The sequence below is a fragment of the Nerophis lumbriciformis genome, linkage group LG27 (assembly GCF_033978685.3).
Source record: "Nerophis lumbriciformis linkage group LG27, RoL_Nlum_v2.1, whole genome shotgun sequence".
NCBI lineage: Eukaryota > Metazoa > Chordata > Actinopteri > Syngnathiformes > Syngnathidae > Nerophis > Nerophis lumbriciformis.
In genome coordinates this window covers 16,280,827-16,308,488 of record NC_084574.2, presented here as the reverse complement: position 1 = coordinate 16,308,488, position 27,662 = coordinate 16,280,827, and the positions used below count along the sequence as shown (strand labels likewise).

The 27,662-nt window shown below is 39.4% G+C and overlaps 1 protein-coding gene across 3 annotated transcripts in view; it reads right to left on the bottom strand.

Moving 5' to 3' along the window:
* micu3a (mitochondrial calcium uptake family, member 3a) overlaps positions 1 to 27,662 on the bottom strand; it is a 54,341-nt gene that overhangs the window by 12,046 nt on the left and 14,633 nt on the right. The window contains exons 5-11 of one of the 3 annotated variants that reach the window (XM_061922786.2): positions 26,379 to 26,426; positions 24,742 to 24,824; positions 24,272 to 24,343; positions 22,690 to 22,731; positions 18,283 to 18,378; positions 2,945 to 3,039; positions 1,578 to 1,749 (exon numbers count right to left, since the gene is read on the bottom strand). In XM_061922786.2, the coding sequence (XP_061778770.1) occupies positions 1,578 to 1,749; positions 2,945 to 3,039; positions 18,283 to 18,378; positions 22,690 to 22,731; positions 24,272 to 24,343; positions 24,742 to 24,824; positions 26,379 to 26,426 (608 nt within the window). The remainder of the gene's footprint in view (positions 1 to 1,577; positions 1,750 to 2,944; positions 3,040 to 18,282; positions 18,379 to 22,689; positions 22,732 to 24,271; positions 24,344 to 24,741; positions 24,825 to 26,378; positions 26,427 to 27,662) is intronic. The other 2 variants (XM_061922787.2, XM_061922788.2) reach the window with 2 other exon arrangements.

The following is a 27,662-nucleotide window of genomic DNA, read 5'->3' as shown; positions in this document are numbered from 1 at the left end:
GGATGCTAAGTGCAAAGATGAGTGAGGAATACAAAACACACCCCAGCAGGACTTCAGATAAAACCAAGGTAATTTGCATACATTGAAGCGATGAATTAAATTTAAAATACCATTTAAAGGCCTACTGAAATGAATTTTTTTTATTTAAACAGGGGATAGCAGATCCATTCTATGTGTCATACTTGATCATTTCGTGATATTGCCATATTTTTGCTGAAAGTATTTAGTAGAGAACATCGACGATAAAGTTCGCAACTTTTGGTCGCTGATAAAAAAAAGCCTTGCCTGTACCGGAAGTAGCGTGACGTCATAAGTTGAAAGTCTCCTCACATTTCCCCATTGTTTACACCAGCAGCGAGAGCGATTCGGACCGAGAAAGCGACGATTACCCCATTAATTTGAGCCAGGATGAAAGATTTGTGGATGAAAAACGTGAGAGTGAAGGACTAGAGTGCAGTGCAGGACGTATCTTTTTTGGCTCTGACCGTAACTTAGGAACAAGGGCTCATTGGATTCCACACTCTCTCCTTTTCTTTTGTGGATCACGGATTTGTATTTTAAACCACCTCGGATACTATATCCTCTTAAAAATGAGAGTCGAGAACGCGAAATGGACATTCACAGTGACTTTTATCTCCACAACAATATATCAGCGAAGCACTTTAGCTACGGAGCTAACGTGATAGCATCGTGCTTAACTGCAGATAGAAACAAAAGAAATAAGCCCCTGACTGGAAGGATAGACAGAATATCAACAATACTACCAAACTCTGGACCTGTAACCACACGGTTAATGCTGTACCGCCTGACGAAGCCTAGCAATGCTGTTGCTAACGACACCAATGAAGCTAACTTAGCTACGGGACCTCGATAGAGCTATGCTAATAACATTAGCTCTCCACCTACGCCAGCTCTCATCTGCTCATCAACACCAGTGCTCACCTGCGTTCCAGCGATCGACGGCGCGACGAAGGACTTCACCCGATCATAGATGCGGTTGGCGGCTAGCGTCGGATAGCGCGTCTGCTATCCAAGTCAAAGTCCTCCTAGTTGTGTTGCTGTAGCCAGACGCTAATACACCGATCGCACCTACAGGTTTCTTCTTTGCAGTCTCCATTGTTCATTAAACAAATTGCAAAAGATTCACCAACACAGATGTCCAGAATACTGTGGAATTTAGCGATGAAAAAAGACGATTTAAGCTGGCGACCGACCTATTCCAAAATGTCTGATTCAACTACTGACGTCACGCGCATACATCATCATACCTAGATGTTTTCAACCGGAAGTTTCCCGGGAAATTTAAAATTGCACTTTATAAGTTAACCCGGCCGTATTGGCATGTGTTGCAATGTTAAGATTTCATCATTGATATATAAACTATCAGACTGCGTGGTCGGTAGTAGTGGGTTTCAGTAGGCCTTTAATAGCAATACACGCTTTCGCGGAAGCTGCTCGCAAGAACACTATGTGCAGCACTTATTTGTTCAAGAGGCTTACACAAGCAATGTCTTATTGATTTACAATGTATATTAGTGTGGAGGCCACTATGTCAGGATATAATGCTTATACTATACCTTTTCATCAGGTATGCTCTGCTTGACATTTTCCAGGTAAGCGCCGATATTCTCCACATTGGTGAAGCGCAAGAGGATCTTGGCAAAGTCTTCTTCACTGATGGTGGTCATCCCTTTGGAGTAGGTCAGAAATTCAATCTCCAGCACTTCAGTTTGGAGATTATCCATGAACCTGAAAATATGAGAGGAGGTGAAGCGATTACCTGAAACGCGGTAAAGAGTTCTGATATTTGTCCTAGGTAAGTCAGCATTGCCTTAGCACAGGGGTCGGCAACCCACGGCTCCAGAGCCGCATGCGGCTCTTTGATCACTCTGATGCGGCTCAGCAGCTTACTTGCTGAACCCCCCAATTTTCCTGTGAGACTTCCGGATTTCAGTGCCTCTCGCAGAAAACTCCCGGGATTAATATTCACCGATTTTCACCCTATTTGGTGCCCTCTACAATCTGTATTAACAGCGTGCCAGCCCAACACTTACAATATACATCTTCTGCTTGCACACGTACGTGACAGCAAGGCATACTTGCTCAACAGCCACACAGGTTACACTGACGGTGACCATATAAAACAACTTTAACACTCTTACTAATAATGCGCCACACTTTGAACCAAAACCAAACAAGAATGACAAACACATTTCGGGAGAACATCTGCACCTTAACACAACAGAACAAACACCCAGAATCCCATGCAGCCCTGACTCTTCCGGGCTACATTATACACCCCCCCTCCCCCCTCTCTGTGCGTCGGTTGAGGTGGGCGGGGTTTGGTAGCGGGGGTGTATAATGTATCCCGGAAGAGTTAGGGCTGCATGGGATTCTGGGTATTTGTCCTGTTGTGTTTATGTTGTGCTACGGTGCAGATGTTCTCCCAAAATTTGTTTGTCATTCTTGTTTGGTGTGGGTTCACAGTGTGGCGCATTATTAGTAAGAGTGTTAAAGTTTTTTTTTATACCGCCACCTTCAGTGTGACCTGTGTGGTTGTTGAACAAGTATGCCTTGCTGTTACCTCAGTGAGCAAGCGGAAGCCCCATCCAACGTGTGTCTGATCAGGCACGCTGACTGTAATGGGTGCTATATGCTGTACCATCACGGCACGCATGACGCTGACAAGCGCTATTCATTTAAAACCTGCGTGCCGCACCAGCTTTCAAATTCCACATAGAGGTGTGTGTCTGAGACCCCTGGTTATACATAGCACAAAGCAAAAAAATTTGTATGCAGTGTTATTTCAAAAAAAATTTGCAGCTCCCATTGTTTTCTATAATTTGTGAAACTGGTCAAAATGGCTCTTTGACTGGTAAAGGTTGCCGACCCCTGCCTTAGAAGATCACAGTTTTTGTGCTGGTTATACTGAATAATACTGTACCTGTAAAAGTCATCAAACGTGAGCTCAGCCTTCCCTTTCTTCCCAAAAAAATGGACCAGTAGGGTGGTGTCAATGGTTATATTCTCATCTGCACGCTAATATAAGGGGGGAAAGATAGAAGATCTGTGAGTGCACAAACCTTTTTCTTTCAAAAATTTGCAGTCTGTTTCTCAATACCAAATACTTTAATTAGTGTATTGCAGACTAATCCAAAAAGGAGTAAACCAAAGTCCATAACACCCTTTGAGCATTTTGACAGTTACCGGCAAGATATTTTGAATCGGAACAAAACTTGTTGCAAAACATCTCACAAATTACAGATATGAATGTGTATTGAGAAACAGCTAATGAGAAGGTTTAGGCCATCATAGATCCAAAATGGCAACCATGGTGCCAAACGTTTGCAAATCATGTCAATGAAACAACAGAACACTGTCAGCAGCCATAATGACATCAATACACCAGTTCAGGTCGCATCTCAAATAGGCGATCCAAGGCATTGTTAACATTTATTTTATACGAAAAAACAAAACGATTTGTTTTGTGAAAAGTTTGACTACTTCATTGTCTGAGGGCAAGGATCATCACTAACTCTTGGAAGTGGTCACTAATTGTGTGTGACTGAACTGTTATTTCTTGTAACACCAAAACAATAGAGCGCAACACAAGGATTCTAATAATCTCTCCATGTAACCCAGACTGGTGATTAATGTTGTGACGGTAGGAAACACAACAGACCTTGGAAAAGAAATAGAACTTACTGTACATTGGCGCACAGAAACAATACATTAGGAAACTGGCATGCTCATTACCCCCAAACGTGCATGCTCATTGCCACCCAACATGCTGCAGGTAAAACAGGAATATAGGCAGTGAGAAGAGGTAAGAGAAGGAGAGACAAAAGGAGGACTGAGACAGATAAAGACACACATGTACAGTGGCTGGTGAACATACACATTCAAACCACATCACATGCACATTGCCACATATGCCAGATCTAGTGTCAGACCATAAACAGTTGCAGCAACAACAACAAAACACAAATGCGAAGAATGTGAGCTGACTCCACCTTTTACTTTTTTGTTTGATTTATAATTATTTATCATCTATTCACTTCCCGTTCCGAAAAAGTGCCAGAATTTAGTTACTTAACAGCCATTGTACTATAGTATTTGTTCTCCTTACTAGTTACTGAACTAAAATTACTAGAATAACGCCTCAGAAAAAGGTGATTGGGATTTAAGCGGTTCCAATAAAAGCAGAAGAAGGGGAAGTAAATAACAATTCTCCCTTGCGGCCATGCCCAACAGTGCCAAACCTTGTTATCCATGGCCATGCTACCATATGCAGACATCATATTGGGTCCAATCGCATATTTGCCAAAGACGGAGGAGCATTTATGTCATTCTCGTCACCGTTAAATGTTAAATAGGGTTCTACCTCAAGAGTAAAATCCTAAAACCCAAGGCAAGACAAAAAAAAAGGTTAAACAAGACCTGTATGTCAACCTCGATTAAGACACAGTAATGCCAATAGTTAGGATTGTTGCAAAGGAAGAGCGACATACGTACATTGTTACCACTGTGGGGAAATATTTTGAGTATTTTTGTGAAATTGGGTGGGAAAAAAGTCTTAAGACATGGCACTGAAAATTGGTTAAATAACCAATAAGTTGTCAGTCTATCTCAGTTACCATTCATTCATCCGACCAGGATTTTCTGGACAATTCTTTTCTTCCACAGTTCTGAAGCAGTCATGTTCCAGTACAACTGTGTCACAAGGAACAATGCAAGGTCTATAAGGGCATGCTTGGATGAATTTTGTGTTGAAAAAAAGAGCACAGAGCCTTGACCTAAAGCCCATCTAACACTTTTGGGATGTAGTGATGAGGTGGAAGAACTTTGGAGCCCAGTATTCAAGGATTCACAAATGAATGAATGAATCAACAACAATTTCCATTGTCACAGAGGAGTGGAAAAAAAAGAAGAACTCCATATTTTCTTCCATTTCCATTTCCTGTAAGTATAATGACAATTTGTCCTAACACAGTGGTAAATTGGATTTTGTTATTCTGTTAAAACTGAATTGTATGAACACTGAGATAATTTTCCATGCAGAAAACAATGCAAAATAAATATTTAATGGGTAAATGAACATTATCATCATTGGTCACGCTGGAACTTTTAATGCTTTATTTCAGGTAATACAGAACTTAACTAAACATAAAATAATACTCATTAAGCTCTTCCTGTTAGACTTACCATTAAAGAAACACTGTAAACTAGGGGTGTCCAAAGTGGAGTCCACGGGCAATTTTAGAACACAGCTTGTCTTTTTTTATTGGCAAGTGGTTTATTCAAAAAATCGAATTAGTTATTAATGAGATGTGTTCTTATATATTACAGTAATCTGCTTTATCAAGCTTATATAGCATTTAATACAGTATAGTGACCTACATTGGCCTGGTTTTGGCATATCTGCGAAGATCCAAACATCCGCGCTAAACAGAGTGTGCAAACTATAAAATTGTGTGTACTATTAGTGGGCAAGTTGTGTGTGATCTACTGAGATTGCTTGTTAAATTGATAGCAAGTGCAAAAGTCATACTTAAATGAGGTTTTTGCCTGCACTACGTGGCTCATGGACGATGCTGGCATGAACTGCAAGCGTGGGCTCCGGGCCCAAGAAAATACTTTTTGCAGTTATTTTAATATAGATGAAAACATGAATGTCATGAAAAAAAACACCGGAAGACACTGAAGCGCATGAATTGAATTTGCTTTAATCAGCCCATTAAGTCACCCAGCAGCAATAAAGTGATAAAATGATATTGCTCTCTGGTCAGGCGAGGTTGCCTCTACATGTGCCCAATGTTCTATCAATGTTTTCAGATTTTCAGCTTCACAGTTGGCATCATGTACACTTTGCTGAATATATGTGGCTTTGGTTGACCAACACCAGTGTTGCCGTGTCTTGGGGCCTGATTTACTTGAGGTTTGCATGTATTAAAACACGTGCAAACTAAACACACGCACAGTTGATTTACTAAATATGTGAAAAGTGGATTTTGTCTCTTAAGTGAGCAGAATAAGGGGTGCAATCCATTTTGCATTTCTGTCTTCATTAATATGCAACATATATGCTGATCATCCAAATGGCCACAATACAGAGAGAAGATGCAAATATAATTATTTAGTACACACAAAGTGATTTATCATCACTCATAGCTATTTTGCGAGCACTATTTTGCGTTTCGTTTAGCACGTGTCAGACGAGAATCTTCCGTCATACATTTTAGACGGTAGAAATAAAAATATTAGACATATCCATCGAGCTACATAATTTAATAGTTGTTAGAGAACTGAAAGTACCAGTAGAGTGGAAAAACAAGTTGACTTTATATTAGAGGTGTCCGATAATGGCTTTTTTGCCAATATCCGATATCCCGATATTGTCCAACTCTTAATTACCGATTCCGATATCAACCGATACCGATATATACAGTCGTGGAATTATTATGCCTAATTTTGTTGTGATGCCCCGCTGGATGCATTAAACAATGTAACAAGGTTTTCCAAAATAAATCAACTCAAGTTATGGAAAAAAATGCCAACATGTCGTGTTACGGTGCGGATGTTCTCCCGAAATGTGTTTTTCATTCTTGTTTGGTGTGGGTTCACAGTGTGGCGCATATTTGTAACAGTGTTAAAGTTGTTTATATGGCCACCCTCAGTGTAACCTGTATGACTGTTGACCAAGTATGCATGGCATTCACTTGTGTGTGTGAAAAGCCGTAGATATTATGTGATCGGGCCGGCACGCAAAGGCAGTGCCTTTAAGGTTTATTGGCGCTCTGTACTTCTCCCTACGTCCGTGTGCCACTCCGTACAGCGGCGTTTTTAAAAGTCATAAATTTTACTTTTTGAAACCGATACCGATAATTTCCGATATTACATTTTAAAGCATTTATCGGCCGATATCGGACATCTCTACTTTATATGCTTATCTGTGTTTCATTGTATCCATTAAACCAGTGGTCCCCAACCTTTTTGTAGCTGCGGACTGGTCAACGCTTGAAAATTTGGGGTATTTTCATTTTTTTTCCATAAAAAAATACAATCATGTGTGCCTACGGACTATATCCCTGCAGACTGTATTGATCTATGTTGATATATAATGTAGTAACCAGAAATATTAATAACAGAAGGAAACAACCCTTTAGTGTTGATTAACGCGTGGTAAAAATGGGGGAGGGAGTTTTTTTTGGGTTGGTGCACTAATTGTAAGTGTATCTTGTGTTTTTTATGTTGATTTACAGTAATTTAAAAAAATAAAAATAATTTTTTTTTATTTTTATTTCTTTTTTATTTCTTGTGCGGCCCGGTACCAATTGATCCACGGGCCGGTGGTTGGGGACCACTGCATTAAACCATATCCAAATGTAGTTACAATTTGCAAAGTATGTGAAAATATTGTCTACAATGTAACAAAATGCCACAAATTCAGTCAGCCGTTTTGAATATTCTGCTCCAAACACCTTCAGTAATTTCCGTAGATTTCCGTGTCAATGCACTGCTGCTAAAATGCCCATACAAAGTAGTAGATGTCTCCTGCTTGTTTGAAAACATAGCAAAACGCCACAGGTAGAGTATTATAACATGAATATGCAGTAAAAAAGTGCCTCCGTGGTACGCAAAATCCTTATTTAAATTAGGCGGTCTCCAACACTCTTCAATGACACACGCAGTGTTAGTAAATCGCACGCAACACGCCCACTAATAGTACACGCTATTTTATAGATTGCACACATTGATTAACGCGTGGTATTTGGATCTTCGTCAATCAGGCCCTTGTTGTCCATAGCAGTACATCCCTTTCAAGTTCTTCCTTGCTTCTGCAGCAGTGGCCAAAGAATCTCAAGCATCGTTCTTTGATTGTTGTTGATAACGCTGCCAAGCCACCATGAAGCTGTTGCTTTGAAGGATGCTCTTCCCACGAGATGTTCAAAACCTCAGGCGATCTCCAACATGCTTTCTAACCTTCTTGTGAGTAACCAGATGATTGAACCATATACAAGGTAATATTGATTTCCACACTATTTTTAGTCTGTCCAAGGCTGCCAATGTCTTTGAGATACGTATTTTGATGTCCCTTTTGGTAGAGGCTATGTATCTACAAAGATAAGTCTGTCCCTTTCGGTAGAGGCTATGTATCTACAAAGATAAGTGAATCTGCGACACACTGTGTCTCGAGCTTTGATCGCCCCCGCAGTATTGATGGTCATAAACACTGTTTTCTTCGAATCAACATGGAGGCCAATACAGCTGTCAGCAGTTTCAAGCATGTCTAACAGTCTCTCAGCATCCACTGCATTGTCTGCAAAGAGAGCTATATCATATGCATAGTCTGCATTGGTTATGAATGGGTATCGCCTGCTTCTGGGTTTGTTCAAAGTAAATCCCAGGTCACTGTGTGTATCTACAAAGGTGCTTAGCACATAGTCAAGACAGAGGACGAATAAAAAGGGGGCAAGGGTGTCTCCGTGGATCACACCAGCACAGATGTAAAAAAAATAATCTGTCACCATCTGGTGATCTGACTATGGCTCGAGTGTTTGTAGAGCATCACTATTGCATGGGCGGTTTCGGCAGGTATAGTATATGCCTTTAAGATGCTTGTCATTTTTGTTCTGTACACAGAGTCAAAAGGTTTTTTTTAAAAATCTACAAAAACCAGCAATGCTTTTTGTAGATTTCTGTAGGTTTTTCGCTTTGACACCTTTGATTACGGTAATCTCCTGACAGTGAGAATTTGGCAAGTTGTCAAAGGATTCATCCTGAATCCACTCTGATCTTTTCTAAGCAGATTTCCAATCTTTGGTTGAATACGATTGAGGAGCATTGCAAAGGGACAATCGGTAGAAAATGGATGGATGGATGCATTGTATATTTTAGCTGCGATTGGAGTGAGTGTAATTCCTTTGCATTTGCTTGGGATACCCAGATCGCCTTTCTTGGGGAAGTGAAGTATACAGCCTCGACTGGCGCAAAACTCTTCGGGTAAATATCAACCATATATGGAGATATCTGCTGACGTAGACCTGGGCAATAGATCGATTTTATCGATAAATTTGAGTTTTTAGTTACAGACGATTTCTAAAATTAAAGGGGAACATTATCACCAGACCTATGTAAGCGTCAATATATACCTTGATGTTGCAGAAAAAAGACCATATATTTTTTTAACCGATTTCCGAACTCTAAATGGGTGAATTTTGGCAAATTAAACGCCTTTGTAATATTCGCTCTCGGGAAGCAATCCGCCATTTTTTCAAACACCGAGTCAAATCAGCTCTGTTATTTTCTGTTTTTTTGACTGTTTTCCGCACCTTGGAGACATCATGCCTCGTCGGTGTGTTGTCGGAGGGTGTAACAACACGAACAGGGACGGATTCAAGTTGCACCAGTGGCCCAAAGATGCGAAAGTGGCAAGAAATTGGACGTTTGTTCCGCACACTTTACCGACGAAAGCTATGCTACGACAGAGATGGCAAGAATGTGTGGATATCCTGCGACACTCAAAGCAGATGCATTTCCAACGATAAAGTCAAAGAAATCTGCCGCCAGACCCCCATCGAATCTGCCGGAGTGTGTGAGCAATTCAGGGACAAAGCACGGCAAGCAATGGCGGCAGTTTGTTCCAGCAGACGAGCGAGCTAAACCCCCTATCGACCCTAGCTTCCCTGGCCTGCTGACATCAACTCCAAAACTGAACAGATCAGCTTTCAGGAAAAGAGCACGGATGAGGGTATGTCTACAGAATATATTAATTGATTAAAATTGGGCTGTCTGCACTCTCAAAGTGCATGTTGTTGCCAAATGTATTTCATATGCTGTAAACCTAGTTCATAATTGTTAGTTTCCTTTAATGCCAAACAAACACATACCAATCGTTGGTTGGAAGGCGATCGCCGAATTCGTCCTCGCTTTCTCCCGTGTCGCTGGCTGTCGTGTCGTTTCCGTCGGTTTCGCTTGCATACGGTTCAAACCGATATGGCTCAATAGCTTCAGTTTCTTCTTCAATTTCGTTTTCGCTACCTGCCTCCACACTACAACCATCCGTTTCAATACATGCGTAATATGTTGAATCGCTTAAGCCGCTGAAATCCGAGGCTGAATCCGAGCTAATGTCGCTATAGCTTGCTGTTCTTTCCGCCATGTTTGTTTGTGTTGACTTCACTATGTGACGTCACAGGAAAATGGACGGGTGTTTATAACGATGGTTAAAATCAGGCACTTTGAAGCTTTTTTTAGGGATATTGCGTGATGGGTAAAATTTTGAAAAAAACTTCGAAAAATATAATAAGCCACTGGGAACTGATTTTTAATGGTTTTAATAATTCTGAAATTGTGATAATGTTCCCCTTTAAAAATCAAAGTTTTTCTCCTCTTGCTCCGGCTTACTTTTTGCCCCCATTAATTTCCGTAGCCCTCGCTCGCCCACTTACTTCCTTAGCGGATTACACACCTATTAAAACATGGCTAATGCTAACGCGAACGAAAGCAAGACGCTTGTACCAACAAAAAGAAAAGTGTCGTCAGTGCTTTTGGTAACAGGCGTGGAACAAGTGAAGCTGCAAAGTTTGTTTAAAAAAGGCAGCAGCACAACAAATGTATTCCAGCGTCTGTAACGGCATCGAGCCGAGTGGGGGAAATGCAACTCTTGACAAAGCAAACAAGATCGGAAACAAACTCCACCTAAAAAGCATCTGACTGGTGGAATCGTCTACACCAGGTATTTATGATGATACCATGTATGATGAGAAAGGATAACAATGCACAGGGCGATCACTGAAGAAGTCGCTCTGCACGTACAAACCGGACAGCTCGTACACGCGTGTGCTTCTGCAAAACTTTTGTGGAATTATAATGCATTTAATCATCAATATAGTGATGTATTACATGTGCAATGAATTGTACATTGTTTCTAACATTAGTACACACTTACAAAGAGCCCAGGATACGCCATTGAAAAGCCTGCGTTTAGCTACTAACTAAAACTATATAGAGTCATCTCAATGTTGTACTTGTTTAATTATTTGCTTGTACAATACTACATTTTTATTTACATAATTATTTTATTCAAGACAAGTTTTGAGTTTGCTCTTTATTGATCTGATTGATTTGTATTACTATTTAATAATTATTGGGACAAGCTGTAGAAAATGGATGGATGGTGTCTTTATTATTTTATTGAAGTTTATTTATTTGCAAGCAATGTGCAATGCAGCATTTTTATTTACAGAAGTGTTTTTTTCAAGACGAAAGTTTTATGTTTGCACTTTTTTAATCTCAATGTTGGGGATTATTATTTATTTAAATGCAATGTACAATGCTACATTTTTGTTTACACAAGTATTTTATTCAAGCAGAAGTGTTGCCTCCTAGAGGAAGCTCTTAATGTAGTTCATTGAAAATAATTGCATAACAATTACATTTGACATCTAGTCTAAAAAGAACATTATACGAATTAGAATCTTGCTAGGAATAAGATGCAGGGTATGCAGTGTCATTTCAAACTACCGGTACTAGTTTTTGATCAAATAAAAGCAACACTTGTTTAGAATGATCTCTGTCATTTGTATTCATTGGTTTGTTTTTTTTAAAGTAAGGAAAAAAAAAATCGGGAAAAATCGTAAATCCAATTTTTTGTAAAAAATCGCAGATTTAGGCCTGTGCTGATGTCACGTGTTGGGAAAACGTCACAAGTTGGGCAAATTCCAAACGGCTCATTTAGAAGAAATATGAGGGAAGGCAAGATGGTTTTATAATATCTTCGTAATGCCTCCATGGTTTGATTTCAAATTTTCGGTAGGTTTTGCATAAAAGGACCCCTTTAAAGGGGAACATTATCACAATTTCAGAAGGGTTAAAACCATTAAAAATCAGTTCCCAGTGGCTTATTTTATTTTTCGAAGTTTTTTTCAAAATTTAACCCATCACGCAATATCCCTAAAAAAGCTTCAAAGTGCCTGATTTTAACCATCGTTATTTTAACCCGTCCATTTTCCTGTGACGTCACACAGTGATGCCGATACAAACAAACATGGCGGATAGAACAGCAAGGTATAGCGACATTAGCTCGGATTCAGACTCGGATTTCAGCGGCTTAAGCGATTCAACAGATTACGCATGTATTGAAACGGATGGTTGTAGTGTGGAGGCAGGTAGCGAAAACGAAATTGAAGAAGAAACTGAAGCTATTGAGCCATATCGGTTTGAACCGTATGCAAGCGAAACCGACGAAAACGACACGACAGCCAGCGACACGGGAGAAAGCGAGGACGAATTCGGCGATCGCCTTCTAACCAACGATTGGAATGTGTTTGTTTGGCATTAAAGGAAACTAACAACTATGAACTAGGTTTATAGCATATGAAATACATTTGGCAACAACATGCACTTTGAGAGTGCAGACAGCCCAATTTTCATCAATTAATATATTCTGTAGATATACCCTCATCCGCTATCTTTTCCTGAAAGCTGATCTGTCCAGTTTTGGAGTTGATGTCAGCAGGCCAGGGAAGCTAGGGTCGATATTCTTCTCTTGATCATCTTCGGTGGCATAAGGGACGGTGTGAGCCAAGACACCCAGGGGGTTTAGCTCGCTCGTCTGCGGGAACAAACTGCCTTGCTTGCCGTGCTACCGAGGTCTTTTGTACCTGAATTGCTCACACACTCCGGCAGATTCAATGGGGGTCTGGTGGCAGATTTCTTTGACTTTATCGTTGGAAATGCATCTGCTTTGAGTGTCGCAGGATATCCACACATTCTCACATTCTTGCCATCTCTGTCGTAGCATAGCTTTCGTCGGTAAAGTGTGCGAAACAAACGTCCAATTTCTTGCCACTTTCGCATCTTTGGGCCACTGGTGCAACTTGAATCCGTCCCTGTTCGTGTTGTTACACCCTCCGACAACACACCGACGAGGCATGATGTCTTCAAGGTACGGAAAATAACAGAGCTGATTTGACTCGGTGTTTGTAATGTGTTTGAGAAAATGGCGGATTGCTTCCCGATGTGACGTCACGTTGTGACGTCATCGCTCCGAGAGCGAATAATAGAAAGGCGTTTAATTCTCCAAAATTCACCCATTTAGAGTTCGGAAATCGGTTAAAAAAAATATGGTCTTTTTTCTGCAACATCAAGGTATATATTGACACTTACATGGGTCTGGTGATAATGTTCCCCTTTAAAATTTGACTCTTTGAAACATGCGGAGATCCTGAAAACAGAATAAAAATGCAAGTACGTATGATTTGTAATGATCTCGTATCGGATTGATATCGATGTCGGCCAATACTTAACACTGCAATATGGGTATCGTATCGGAAGTGAAAAAGTTATGTTAGGACACCCCTAAACCAAGGCACCGCTGTACTTTTAAGAAAAGCAACATTAATTGTATCTTTCATTTTACACCTGACACAGCAAGCCCATGTCTGTGCTCTTTCTCCAATTTGTCAGTCCATGTAGTACGAGTAAATGAAAGCACTGTCAGTTTGTGTAAGTGAAATATAAACATCTTTGTGTCAGTTGTTCTTTTTGTGTTGGAATGGATTTGGGATTTGAACAAAGCATAGCTTGAATATAGAGCATCTTGATTCCATGTAATATGATGTTTTCTATATTTCACCATTTTTCAGCACAAAACACACTGAACAGAGCTGGTGGAACATCAACAGTGCCAAAGTGATCAAAACAAGGTTATCATTCCTGGAAGTGTCGCAGCACCAGCCCCATGACAACATAACGATTACTTCACCCCATAGAGCACTAGCTTACACCTGGTGAGCGTGTGTCGGTGTTACAGCAGACTTTGATCATAAAGTGAAGGGTAAAAACAGTCATTAGTAATGTAAACACTAAAATGCTGTTCCGAACTCATCTTTGACTAATACCACCTAGGAGCAGCTCGTTCAGTAAAGTCAGTCCAACTGTCAGTCAGTTACACATTCTCAGGGCTCAGGTTAGTCCACCTTTTTCTTCCCATGACCCGGTCTTTTCGCCCACCTTCTGTCAGTCCTCCCCAGTCACTTATTTTCCTCTCATACTACATGTTCTCAGTTTACTCTGGTTTCCTTTCGCCTCCCAGGACCTGTCAATGCCTCCTCCTCTAGCTGTCAGTCAGAGAGCCTCCTTTGCCAGACAAAAGCAGAGGGCTTGACTAATCTGTTGAGTAAACACATCTTTCTTTAAACACGACCAGCTTCTTTCTTTCGCCCTAAAAGTGCTTCCCGAGCCTCTCTTTGACCCACCCACTTTGTACCCTCAACATTTGTTCACTGCTGACCTCTGGCCTCTACTCTAGGCCTCTCTTACCTATTTGTTGATTGTATCTCTTTCTCTTTTTCTATATGTATCTGATCAAATGCATCACATCTCACTTCAATGTACGGTATTCGTAATTGCACCATCGTGCTGTGTTTTGTGTATGTTTGCTTAATGGTGCAATCTCAAAAATTTTGCAAATGTTTTTCTTTTTAGCTCATATGTTTATTCCTTAGCCCTCTACCTGATGCTGTGTGTGCTCTGTCCATTTGACACACTGGCAGATGAAAGGCACCTTGGATAGAGTAAATACAAGGTCAGACCCATTACGCACCACTGTCATTACCTACACTTTAGCTTCCGCTGCCACCACAGCACAAAGCCTGTCATTAGACAGCTAGCCAGCTTGCTCTGTGTTAGCATGTTATTAATCATTACCAACACCCCCAAAGTGCTTCACTGGGGATGTTTTCTTGCTCTTCCTCCCATGGCAAACTTCACTATAAGAATGTGCAGGCTGCTGATTACAAACCATTTAGCCTATTCTGACCTACAACTTACCTTCACATTTTCATGTTTGTATATGGTGCGGTTTATTGGATAAAATACTAATAATTATTAAATTCAGTGTCATTAATGTTAGAAATTTGAAAAATAAGATACCTACAATACTGCAAAATCTACAATTAATTATATTATACCACACTACTATACTAGGTTAGACTATCCATCCATCCATTCTCTACTGCTTGTCCCTTTCGGGTTCCCAGGGGGTGCTGGAGCCTATCCCAGCTGCATTCAGGCGGAAGGCGGGATACACCCTAGATAAGTCGCCACGTCATCGCAGGGCCAACACAGATAGACAGACAACATTCACACTCACATTCACACACTAGGGCCAATTTAGTGTTGCCAATCAGCCTATCACCAGGTGCATGTCTTTGAAGGTGGGAGGAAGCCGGAGTACCCGGAGGGTAGAACATGCAAACTCCACACAGAAAGACCCCAAGCCCGGGGATCGGACCCAGGACCTTCTTATTGTGAGGCACACGCACTAACCCCTGTTCCACCGTGCTGCCTAGGTTAGACTACAGTAGACTATATTATATTACATATTTTAGATGACATCATGTATATATATATCATTATTAAACACACCGATGCAGTAGAAATACTTCCAAATAATAGCAACACATAGACAAACGGAAGATAAATTAATTACATACTCGATATGTTTTTGTCTTATGAAATGACAATATGGAGGATGTTTAAGCGTGAGTTCTTCAAAAATTAATTAATTTAAAGGGGACCTGCACTTTTTTGGGAATTTTGCCTATCATTTACAAGTCCTATGTAAGACATGCAGACATATATACATGTTTTTATGCACTCTAACTAGTAAATAAATGTGACTTGCCAACCTTGAGACCTCCGACTTCGGGAGGTGGGGGGTGGGGGCGTGGTCGGGATGGGGCGGGGCGTGGTTGGGGGCGTGGCTAAGAGGGGAGGAGTATATTTACAGCTAGAATTCACCAAGTCAAGTATTTCATATTTATTTATATGTATATATATATATATATATATTTTATTATATATATTTATTTTATTATATATATATATATACACATTATATATATATATATATATATATATATATATATATAAATAAAATAAATACTTGAATTTCAGTGTTCATTTATTTACACATATACACACACATAACACTCATCTACTCATTGTTGAGTTAAGGGTTGAATTGTCCATCCGTGTTCTATTCTCTGTCACTATTTTTCTAACCATGCTGAACACCCTTTAGCAGGTACCCAGAAAGGTTTCGAGTACCACCAAAAAAACAATCTCTGAAGACAGTATAAAAATCTGTGTTAAAGGTGTACAAATACTGTTTGTATAATAAGCATGTTATTGTTTACAAATGAGGGTTAAGAGTTCAGTACTAAAAAAAAAAAAAGAATGTGGCTTAAGTTCAGTTTTTTAATTGAGCTGCTGCATTTTTTGGTTGGGTTGTTTATTTATTTTGAGTAATTTCTACATTTCTAAAAGGGGAGGAATGTAATAGAGTGATCTATGTTTGTCTGTTGCCATCTCCTGGTGATTGTTGGCTATAGTGTAGTGGGGTTACTTTTTGGTTGGCCAACGATTTACGTGGTGTTGCGCACCTGACGTCAAGTGTGTGAGTCTGTTCTGAAGTCTACAGTAAAGAGACATACTTCATCACCTCGCCTGGTTATTGCCTCCAACTCAATATATTACAACAACATTGCTGTTTACGGCAGACGAACTGCTTTACGGTAGAATAAAACACGACTGCTGTTGTTGTGTGTTGTTACCGCGCTGGGAAGACGTTAATGAAACTGCCTAACAATAAACCCACATAAGAAACCAAGAACTCGCCCTTGATCATTCTACAGTTATAACATGTTTGGGCAGGCACGCTGTTTATATTGTGGGAAAGTGGACGTGAATACAGGCTGTTGAGACGTCACTCAGGTCCGCATGGAGCTGGAAGGGGCGTGGCTTCCAGCTCCGCCTGAAGTTCGGGAGATTTTCGGGAGAAAATTTGTCCCGGGAGGTTTTCGGGAGAGGGGCTGAATTTCGGGAGTCTCCCGGAAAATCCGATAGGGTTGGCAAGTATGGCAAAAGTCTGCATACAATGGAGCCTATGGGAGTCGCTTTATTCTGCTTATAAAGCACTTAAAAAACATCCAAACACTTCCATCAAGGTTTTACATACACGCTATAAGCATATATTTAATGTAGTAACGCCACATTCATAAAAACATGTAATATTGACGTACTTTGCTCACTTTAAGCATACATATGGTGGCGTATTAATTTCAAAAATGTATCACGACATTCGCTTTTTCCTTCAACAACACTGATTACTACTCACTGCAGATATGACAGCCAACAAACATAATAAAACATCACTTACTGTACAATGTTTGCTCTCACTGGGATGCTAACTGTCAGGATGTTGATCTATTCCTGTTTAGATGAAGAATGACTCATAGTTCTCGTAAAGAAAAAAGGGGGGTAGAAAAAAGCGGCTTTTTGGCCATTTCCAGATCGAAGTTGGCTGTCAAAGTTTACCAACTTATCAGTTTATGTCCACATCATTTTACTATCCAGGTGAGAGGCATGATTTATAATCCGGAATTAACTTTTACGAGCGCCGCGTTGAAAAAGCAGCTCACCAGGTCATGATGTCAATATAGCAGCATAAGGAAGTTACCTCTCTGATCAATGCGCCGCTAAATGTAGGTCCTTAACGTTAGCGCTTATAATAACAATATCGCTAATACTTGGTTAATATTCAGGTCATGAGATCTAAATGTAGTATTGTTGGCACTTTTTGAATGGTTATTTATTGGGTTTTATGGTCGGAATAAAGGCAATAGACATCTTGGTTCCCAATGGCTCTACTGTAAGCAGACTTTTATTTACATAATTTACGAGTAAGAATGGATTTTTTTTTTTTCAAATATATGTGTTCATGTCTCTCATGAGGATTGTGAATTATAGGTTAAAAAAAGTGCAGTTCCCCTTCAAGCAAATAAAAGAATATAAATAGAAAAAAGCTTATGATTATGTAAACTTTAAAGAGGAAAACATATTTTTAGAAATAAATATGGTGAGAGAACACAAACAAACAATGACACATTATGGGATAGTGGAAAAGATATGCAGGTACATATTGACTGTTATGAAGGACGGAAATGAATAAAGACTTTTGAGACACAATTTTATAAAGTTAAGTTACGATAAATCACTTTAAAAGGATCGGGGAACTTGACGAAACATTATATTTTTTTACGCAAGTAAATTTTGGGGGGATAATAGCCCCAACGTCTTCATGCATTTCATTCAAGTCGTACCGTGGCATGCTTGATGAGAACACAAAACACAGGGATGATGATGATGAAAATTAAAATGGTAAAAGGGTGAAGGGAGGAATGAAAACCACAGAGGACAGTCGGGTCTATGTACCTCTGCCAGGTCAGAAAAGAGGATTTGGCTGGCGCCTCGCCTCAGAACGTCCCAGTAACTCCGCGCCACAAACTCTTGACTGTCTTTTTTAAGCACCTGTAGGGGTGGTCAAGCAGGGCCATGGTCAGTTCACTTCCAACGGCCACAATTCAGGAAGTACATGCTTCAGCTTTCAGTAATTCACTCTATCAACGCTTATGGCAAACTGAAAGAGAGGCCTTTTTACATGTTATGAATCAATCAAAATGAATAGAAAATAATACAATGTACTTAACATTGCTGTGAGAATCTGGCCCTTAATGGGCAACCGACAACGGAAACCTCTTTCATATAATTTACAGCCTCGAGAAAGAGGGAACTATAGTATTAGATAACTTTAAAGATAGTGCTTATACTGGAAAGACCGCCTGCAAACGTTTAAATTATAAAGGTTAAGAACTTACAATCTCACATTAAAACTTCATATTCTATTATCGACACTAAAGATATGCTGGTTTCACTGAAATGTGTTCTGCCTCTAAAAAGCAAGGTTCCTGCGTTCTAACCTCCTACCTGCACATCAACACACAATGCCAAAATGTTGCATTTCATAAGTGATTTGTTTATATTTTTAAAATGCTCCATATCATTCAATATCATATACTGTATACTCACTTAAGCATCACTGTCCCCTTAAATATATTCATCTTTTTCATATTCATCTGCAATTAATCACACAACTGAAAAAGCAAAAGAAAGCCAAAGAACAACTTGCCTTGTCTATAGTCTTACTTCATACAATTTACAAAGCGAAAAGGACAGGAAAATAGTATGAACCGTCTCCACTTTAAAGGCACACTATTATGCAGACACTCTTGAGCGTTATTACCGTATTTTTCGGACTATAAGTCGCAGTTTTTTTTGTAGTTTGGCTGGGGGTGCGACTTATACTCAGGAGCAACTTATGTGTGAAATTATTAACACATTACCGTAAAATATCAAATAATATTATTTAGCTTATTAACGTAAGAGACTCGACTTATAAGATTTCATTGGATTTAGCGATTAGGAGTGACAGATTGTTTGGTAAACGTATAGCATGTTCTATATGTTATAGTTATTTGAATGACTCTTACCATAATATGTTACGTTAACATACCAGGCACATTCTCAGTTGGTTATTTATGAGTCATATAACTTATTCAGCCTGTTGTTCACTATTCTTTATTTATTTTAAATTGCCTTTCAAATGTCTATTCTTGGTGTTGGGTTTTATCAAATAAATGTCCCCAAAAAATGCGACTTATACTCCAGTGCGACTTATATATGTTTTTTTCCTTCTTTGTTATGCATTTTCGGCCGGTGCGACTTATACTCCGGAGCGACTTATACTCCGGAAAATACGGTACTAACATTTGAAAAGGTCTTTGAATAGTCAGTCAGGCACTATTTTCTAGGGGTGCACGATAATTAGTACGTCAATATACAGAATTATGACAACATAAAAAAATAGCACGATAACCGAAACAAAACAAAAAAAAACGTTTTAATAGAACTAAATGACCCATACTGTGCTGTATGTGGGTTAGGGTGAACACTTATGAGGTCCTAACTTCTCTTGAACTCACCGGATCTCAATGTAAACAAACAGAGTCATTCAGTCGTGCAGGACTTCGTTACCCCTTTCAAACAAGACATCCTACGTGCAGCCTGAACCAGATGCCCTGCAAACACTCCGGAAGGAAGAAAAAAACTCTGGCTTCGTTATATAAAATCTCACTAGCCACCCTGAACTGCCGCCGGCATTCATGTCCTGAAAGCCCATTAAAACGCATCCATCTGTAAAGAAGGTGCCCAAAGTCCGCCGCAAAGAAAAGCCATTGGCCGACCTTATTACTGTGGCGTCCGAAAAGTGCAAAAAGCCCTTCAGAGATGATCTTAAAGCCAAAGCAATCACATGGAAGTAAAATAATGGCACTGTGCGTTCTCCGCTTTGGCGGGATGACTCGCTCACTCGGCTGGGCATGGAAGAGGGAGACACCCAGCTGCTCTCTTTCATTTGAGTTCCACACTGTGTGTGCAGTATGTACAAGCAAGCTAAACTGTCAGTCATGGACACCAAGACGTGACATGATTTTTTTCCCCCCTAAAAGCAAGACACCATTGCGAGCAGCCAAGAGATAAAACAATACTGCTGAATCAAAGATACACTTGACCGCTGCGTTATCAGAGATGCTGAAGATGCCGCTCCCACCATTGTTGAAGACATTAGACCTTGTCTGCAGCAGATCACTTCTTAACTTCACACACAGCGATAGATGGACATCAGGACATTATACTGATTTACAGTGCATCCGGAAAGTATTCACAGCGCTTTACTTTTTCTACATGTTGTTATGTTACAGCCTTATTCCAAAATTGAATTAATTAATTTTTGTCCTCAACATTCTACAGATAATACCCCATAATGACAATGTGAAACTTTTTTTTTAGATCTTTTTGGCATATTTATTGGAAATAAAATACTTAAAAATCCCATGTCCATAATATTAACAGTCTTTGCGCAATACTTGGTTGATGCACCTTTGGCAGCAATTGCAGCCTTATAAGTCTTTTTGAATAAGATGCCACAAGCTTGGCACACCTATCTTTGGGCCGTTTCGTCCATTCCTCTTTGCAGCACCTCTCAAGCTCCATCAGGTTGGATGGGAAGCGTTGTTTTTCATCCAGTATGTCTCTGTACATTGCTGCATTCATCTTTCTCTCTACCCTGACTAGACTCCCAGTTCCTGTCGCTGAAAAACATCCCCATAGCATGATGCTGCCACCACCATGCTTCACCGTAGAGATGGTATTGGCCTGGTGATGAGTGGTGCCTGGTTTCCTCCAAACATGACAATTGGCATTCACACCAAAGAGTTCAATCTTTGTCTTATCATACCAGAGAATTGTTTTTGTCATGGTCTGAGAATATTTCAGGTGCATTTCGGCAAACTTTTTACTAAGAAATGGCTTTCGTCTGGTCATCTTACAGCACAGGCCTGATTGGTGGATTGCTGCAGAGATGGTTGTCCTTCTGGAAGGTTCTCCTCTCTCCACAGAGGAATGCTGTAGCTCTGACAGAGTGACCATCGGGTTCTTGGTCACCTCCCTGACTAGACTAAGATGAATGCAGCAATGTACAGAGACATCCTGGATGAAAACCAATGCTTCCCATCCAATCTGATGGAGATTGAGGCGCTGTAAAGAGGAATAGGCAAACCGGAATGGGAAAAACTGCCTAAAGATAGGTGTGCCAAGCTTGTCATTCAAAAAGACTTAAGGCTGTAATTTCTGCCAAAGGTGCATCAACAAAGTACTGAGCAAAAGCTGTCAATACTTATGTACCGTATATAAATCGCAGTTTTTTTCATAGTTTGGCCGGGGGTGCGACTTATACTCAGGAGCGACTTATGTGTGAAATTGTTAACACAATACCTTAAAATATCAAATAATATTATTTAGCTCATTCACGTAAGAGACTAGACGTCTAAGATTTCATGGGAGTTAGCGATTAGGAGTGACAGATTGTTTGGTAAACGTATAGCATGTTCTATATGTTATAGTTATTTGAATGACTCTTACCATAATATGTTACGTTAACATACCAGGCACGTTCTCAGTTGGTTATTTAAGCCTCATATAACGTACACTTATTCAGCTTGTTGTTCACTATTCTTTATTTATTTTAAATTGCCTTTCAAATGTCTATTCTTGGTGTTGGCTTTTATCAAATACATTTCCCCAAAAAATGCGACTTATACTCCAGTGCGACTTATATATGTTTTTTTCCTTCTTTATTATGCATTTTCGGCAGGTGCGATTTATACTCCGAAAAGTACAGTACATGTGATTTTTTATTTTCAATAAATATGCAAAAAAAACACTTTTCACATTGTCATTATCGGATATTATTGTCTGTAGAATTTTGAGAACAAAAATGAATTCATTCAATATTGGAATAGGGCTGTCTGTAACATAACAAAATGTGGAAAAAGTGAAGCGCTGTTAGCCCTACCTCGGTAGTGATGTCATATTTGGTTAAGCTAAATCTCCAGTTTGTCAAATCCTCCTTTGTTTGAGTCTTTCTAACCCCTAGGTGTACATAAAGTAAAATTGAGTCTAAAAAAAAAAAATATATACACATAAATAAGTTATCAATATCTGTCTTGAGAAGCAGAAAGCTATCGGTATTATACTATTTACAGTTTCTTGCATAATACCTACACCAAAAATTGTGGCTAAGGGTCTGCAAAAGCATATTATTGCCATTTTATTTTATTTTGGAAATTATTAGACACTATTTCTCCTTTGAGCCTTCAATCAGTTCCTAACCGTCCAGTGGAGAACAAAACGAACACTAAGGGGGTATTGTTTTTGGATACATACGCTGTTCATGGGGGCAACCTGATATCCATACAGCTGCATACTCTAACACACAGAGAAGAGACATGAGGAAGAGACAGAGGACGACAGAGCATGCAGCCAGAGAGGAGGGAGGAGAGAAGATAAAAGACATGTTAGTACATGCAATGAGTGTGGCAGCGGATACACAATGCATGTGTCGTTACCAACTACGCTTCTATGATTGTAACTTAGAGAAACACACATTTGTAAAGTTGCACTAAATTGTTTTGAATATGCATTAACATATTATTTATCTGTGCATAAAATATAAAGGTATTATATACTGTATGTGTTCATTACTAACTAAAAGTGTGAAGATTGGCAAATCTGCAGATTTTCTCTTCTTAATATTTGGAATGCATGTATGTTCTAATCAATGTGTAAAAGATAATCGTCATGCCAGCAAATATTACAATTAAAAAAGTTTCAATAGAAACTAAACATGCTAAAAAGTGTTGTTTCTAAGCCTTAATCACATAAGCGTGAAAAAAGACAAACTATACAAGAGTATCAATTTTAAACCACTACACAAAAGGGATGTCTTTGTCATGGTACAACAAAGATGTCACATCAAGAACATGTGAGGCTGCATGCACTCAGTCATCGTTACATGATGGATTATTTCCCTAATACTTCCAAAAATGGTGATGAACTTGTTAATTAATGGCTAATCATTTTAAATACATCCATGTGTACAGTTCAGTGCAGCATTTCAGGAACGTTAAATGCATAATGCTTTCGTGAATGTATTCAAATGATTTGATGATAATTTGCCTGAATAATCCAATGGATTTGGGATCAAATTTCATTGTGTTATGTCTACACTTCCCAAATGTATAATTGTCACACTGTTGGTGAGAACAAGTGTAACCATAGTCAGCACTGCACACTGCCAGGGCTCGAACCCGTGACCACACATCTCAACTGGAGAGTTAAGCACGCTAGCCAGGAGGGTAAAAGCCCAGGCCAACAGGGAGTGAGGTTTACTTCACATACAATCGCATAGCTAAACTAGCATCCTTTACACTCACCCCCCTAAACGCACTCTCATCCAGGTGGCATCCGCTACACAAGTAGGGTCGCCAAAAGTCTATTAAAAAACTGAGTTGTCCCGTATCTTCTCGGATCTAAACGGTCACTAATGAAAAGAGCCATAATCACCGTATCTTCTGTTAATCCCTGGTGATATAATTGTACACGCATTTTACTTTTTGTGGCACGGCTTGAAGGTTCGATCCCTGGCCAGGGTTGTGTCAAAAAGGTGTCACGCATAAACATTAAGCTTAATTATCATCATTGTATCGCTGTGGCGATCCATAATGGGAAAAGGCTAAAAAAAAGTTATTTTATTCTGTTAATTTTGTAATTTTACACTAAAACAATTTGTATTACTCCAAAACATGAATCTAATTAAATTCAGGTTTAATTAAAAATTGCAACACGCTGGTGTCTCTTATTTATTTTTTAGGGATACAGAAGACAACTGGACAATGTTGTTGTTTTTACATCTATACCAATATACCTATAGCCTTAATCCCAGGTTCTCTATTACCAACGTTCTTACCAACTGTGCAGACTTCTCAGCATTCCCTTTCCTCCCTTTCTTCTCATTTTTCTTCCGGAAGATCTCCTGAAGCTGTAAAGAGGACAAAATTAGCACGACATGCTCCAAGCACAGCACAACAGTTCAAGTGGAAACTCCCACAGTGACACGCTTATGTCCCACACACCACAAACATATGCTGCAGATAGGTCCCAGACATCCCTCAATAAAAACCATGTTTTATCATGATACAATATTACACTTTATGTTGCTATAATAAAGCCTTTAGGGTTGGGGTTGGTTAGGACACCAAATATCAATATTACAAATAAATTAAACCCCAAAAAACTGGCAATAGTTACCCCTCATGTAACTTTGTTTCTTGCAATTTATGTACTGTATATGTAGGAAGATATAGCACTGAAAACTGAATTACAATTCTGTCAAGGGCGAATGGATGTTTTATCATGACATGAATGGATTTGACTTACCACCATGAATTCTCTCTTGTCCACCATCTGGTTGCCGTCTGCATCAAACATATTGAAAGCAATCTTAAAGCCAGCATGGGGCTCTGCAGTAGAGGAGAACACAAATGGTGAGGGTTTACACGAGTGTGTGTGAAAGGCAATTCTTAATCACCATATAACCCGCAGTTATGAGGGGACAATGATCAGGTACAATAAAATATACAGCGTATATGAGCATACGCCTACAGTTCCATTAAAAGATTTATAGCGTTCAGATTAACAACATTTCCCTAACAACTTATCTTTATGTATTTTTGCACTTTATTTACCATAATATCAATTAGTTTTTTAGTAATCAGTAGACAACTAACTGTACTTGGAAAATAGACTATGTGGATAAAGGAATATAAAACCATTATTTTGATGACTTAATAGAATGTTTTTGTCACCCTAGAACCCGCGGCTCTCGAGTCACATGCAGCTCTTTAGTGCCGCCATAGTGGCTCCCTGCAGCATTTTTAAAAAAAGGATTGAAAATGTAAAAAGCTGGGGAAAAACATAATTTTTTAGTTTTAGTATGTTTTTTGTTTAAGGACAAACATGACACAAACCTTCCCAATTGCTAGAAAAGCCACTGTTTAATATGTTTGTGTGTATGCTTCACTGATGAGAGTATTTGGTGAACATTGTTTTGTCCTACTAATTTCGGCGGTTCTTGAACTCACCATAGTGTGGACTGTGACGCAACAGTTTGTTTACATATAAAATCTTCCACTCCTTTGTCTCATTTTGTCAACCAAAAGTTTTATGCTGTGTGTGAATGCATAAAGGTGCGCTTTGTTGATGTTATTGACTTGTTGGAGTGCTAATCAGGCATATTTGGTCAGTGCATGCCTGCGAGCTAATCAATGCTAACATTCTATTTAGGCTAGCTGTATGTACATATTGCATCATTACGCCTCATTTGTAGGTATATTTGAGCTCATTTAATATCCTTTAATTGTATCCTTTTTGTATATAATTTATATTTGCATGTCTCCTGACACATTATATGTATGTAATATTGGCTGCATTTCTGATGGTTGTTTGTGTGCCATGTTGTTCCAGACCACAGCAAACATTACTTAGCTTGCCAAAGATTGTAATAAATCTATTAAAAGAAGACAGCCTGCCGTTTCCTTTAACTTGGACACACACATCTATACCTTTGGCCATTCTAAGACAGTCATTTCCAGGAGTTTACTCACTTTCTGAGAAGTTTTACTAATGTTTTTCGATGTTGTAAAAGTGTGTAGAATAAATATTACATTTCAACATTTCTGTCAACGAAGATTTGCTTCAGCCTGCGACACGTAGTCATTTTGATAGTAGGCTATTATAGCTAACATAGACACTTACGTCATGTGTTGCCTTCATTATAAGACTTATATACGGCTTTTCATTTTTTGCGGCTCCAGACTGATTTGTTTTTTGTATTTTTGGTCTAATATGGCTCTTTCAACGCTTTGGGTTGCTGACCCCTGGTATAGCTTATACAAATTGTAAATGTTTTCAAAGGGTAATGGCTTATGTCATGCCTTGGCTTACTATGGTCTCCCAAAAAAGTATGTTAGTACATAAGTAAACATGCTGAGACAGCAGGATGTGCACAGACTCACTGGTTAAGATGCAGAGCAGGAACAGGTACTCTGTGTATGAGATGATGCCTAGCAATGAGACCAAGAGAGTTAGTTAGAGGCTGACCTCACAGCCACACACAGACACCCGATCCCTCCTTTCAAGGAGATAGCATTTTAAAATGTATCGCTTTTGAGATAAGCACCCAACAAGACATTTGCCCACACACCCTTAGTGTCCAAGTAAACATCGGTGTGTGTTTGGATAAGCAGGTGAAAAATGCTTCAGGAGGTGATCTTTTCCTGCCTCCAGCCCATTAGCAATCTTTTTCGCTTTCTGTCTGATTGTCCAGATAGTTCAGGGTGACTCACCTGAGTGTTATGGGACACTGCTTTCCAATGTGTGTGGATGTGTGCGTATTTTGAACATGACACCAGGTAAAGGCGGTGACAGGGTTGTGTTTCCTAACACACAACTACTTTGTAGAAATGAGCTGATTTGGAACTCTTTTCTCCCTTTGTACTTTGCAATTAGATCTTTTTATAATTCAATAGTGTTTCTCACCTACTTTATCAAACTGCTAGCACACTTTCTTTGGTCCCATGGTGGGTTATTTTGCAGCCAAACTCATAAAAAAAGTACAGAGACAGAGTCACTAATGTGTGGAATTATTTTTTGGGGAACTAGATACCACAAAATAATATGCTGGCAAACGTTCTAGTGATAACCAAGACGAAAATGTATACTTACATAGGCTTGTAGGGATGAAAATAGCCTCTATGTGTTTTTCCCCTGACCTAACGTATATTCCGCTCTGTATAACGGATAAACCACAGAAACCTTGACTATACTTACATGTATGTATTTACAATACTGTACATAAGGATTGTCTTGGCTTTATTGGGGTTCTGACACAACAGCAAACCCTGTTTAGAAAAAACAAAAGCAACACTGAAAAAAGCCCTGCTTTTAAAAGCAGTGTGAATATGAATGTAGAGTGTAAACGCAGAATACAAACACAACATTCCATTTCGCTTTGTCATTGTAAGAAACTCATAGCCATTCGAAGGAATTTAGCTCTTCCTGCTCATCGTTGAAATACATGTTCCGACAAATACAATCTATATTGCATACCTTATCAGAACATTAACTGACAAGTTGCATTCCCAAATTAAATAGGGAAATGCCCAAAGCTATGTGTCCTTCTTTTTTTGCTTCTAATCTCTTCTCGAGAGTGGGGTTTGTTCTGTCTCATTGGAGCTGTATAGTAATATGAAAGGAGAGGTGGCTATTTTTAGTTTGTCCAGCAGGTTGTTTGGCTGTCA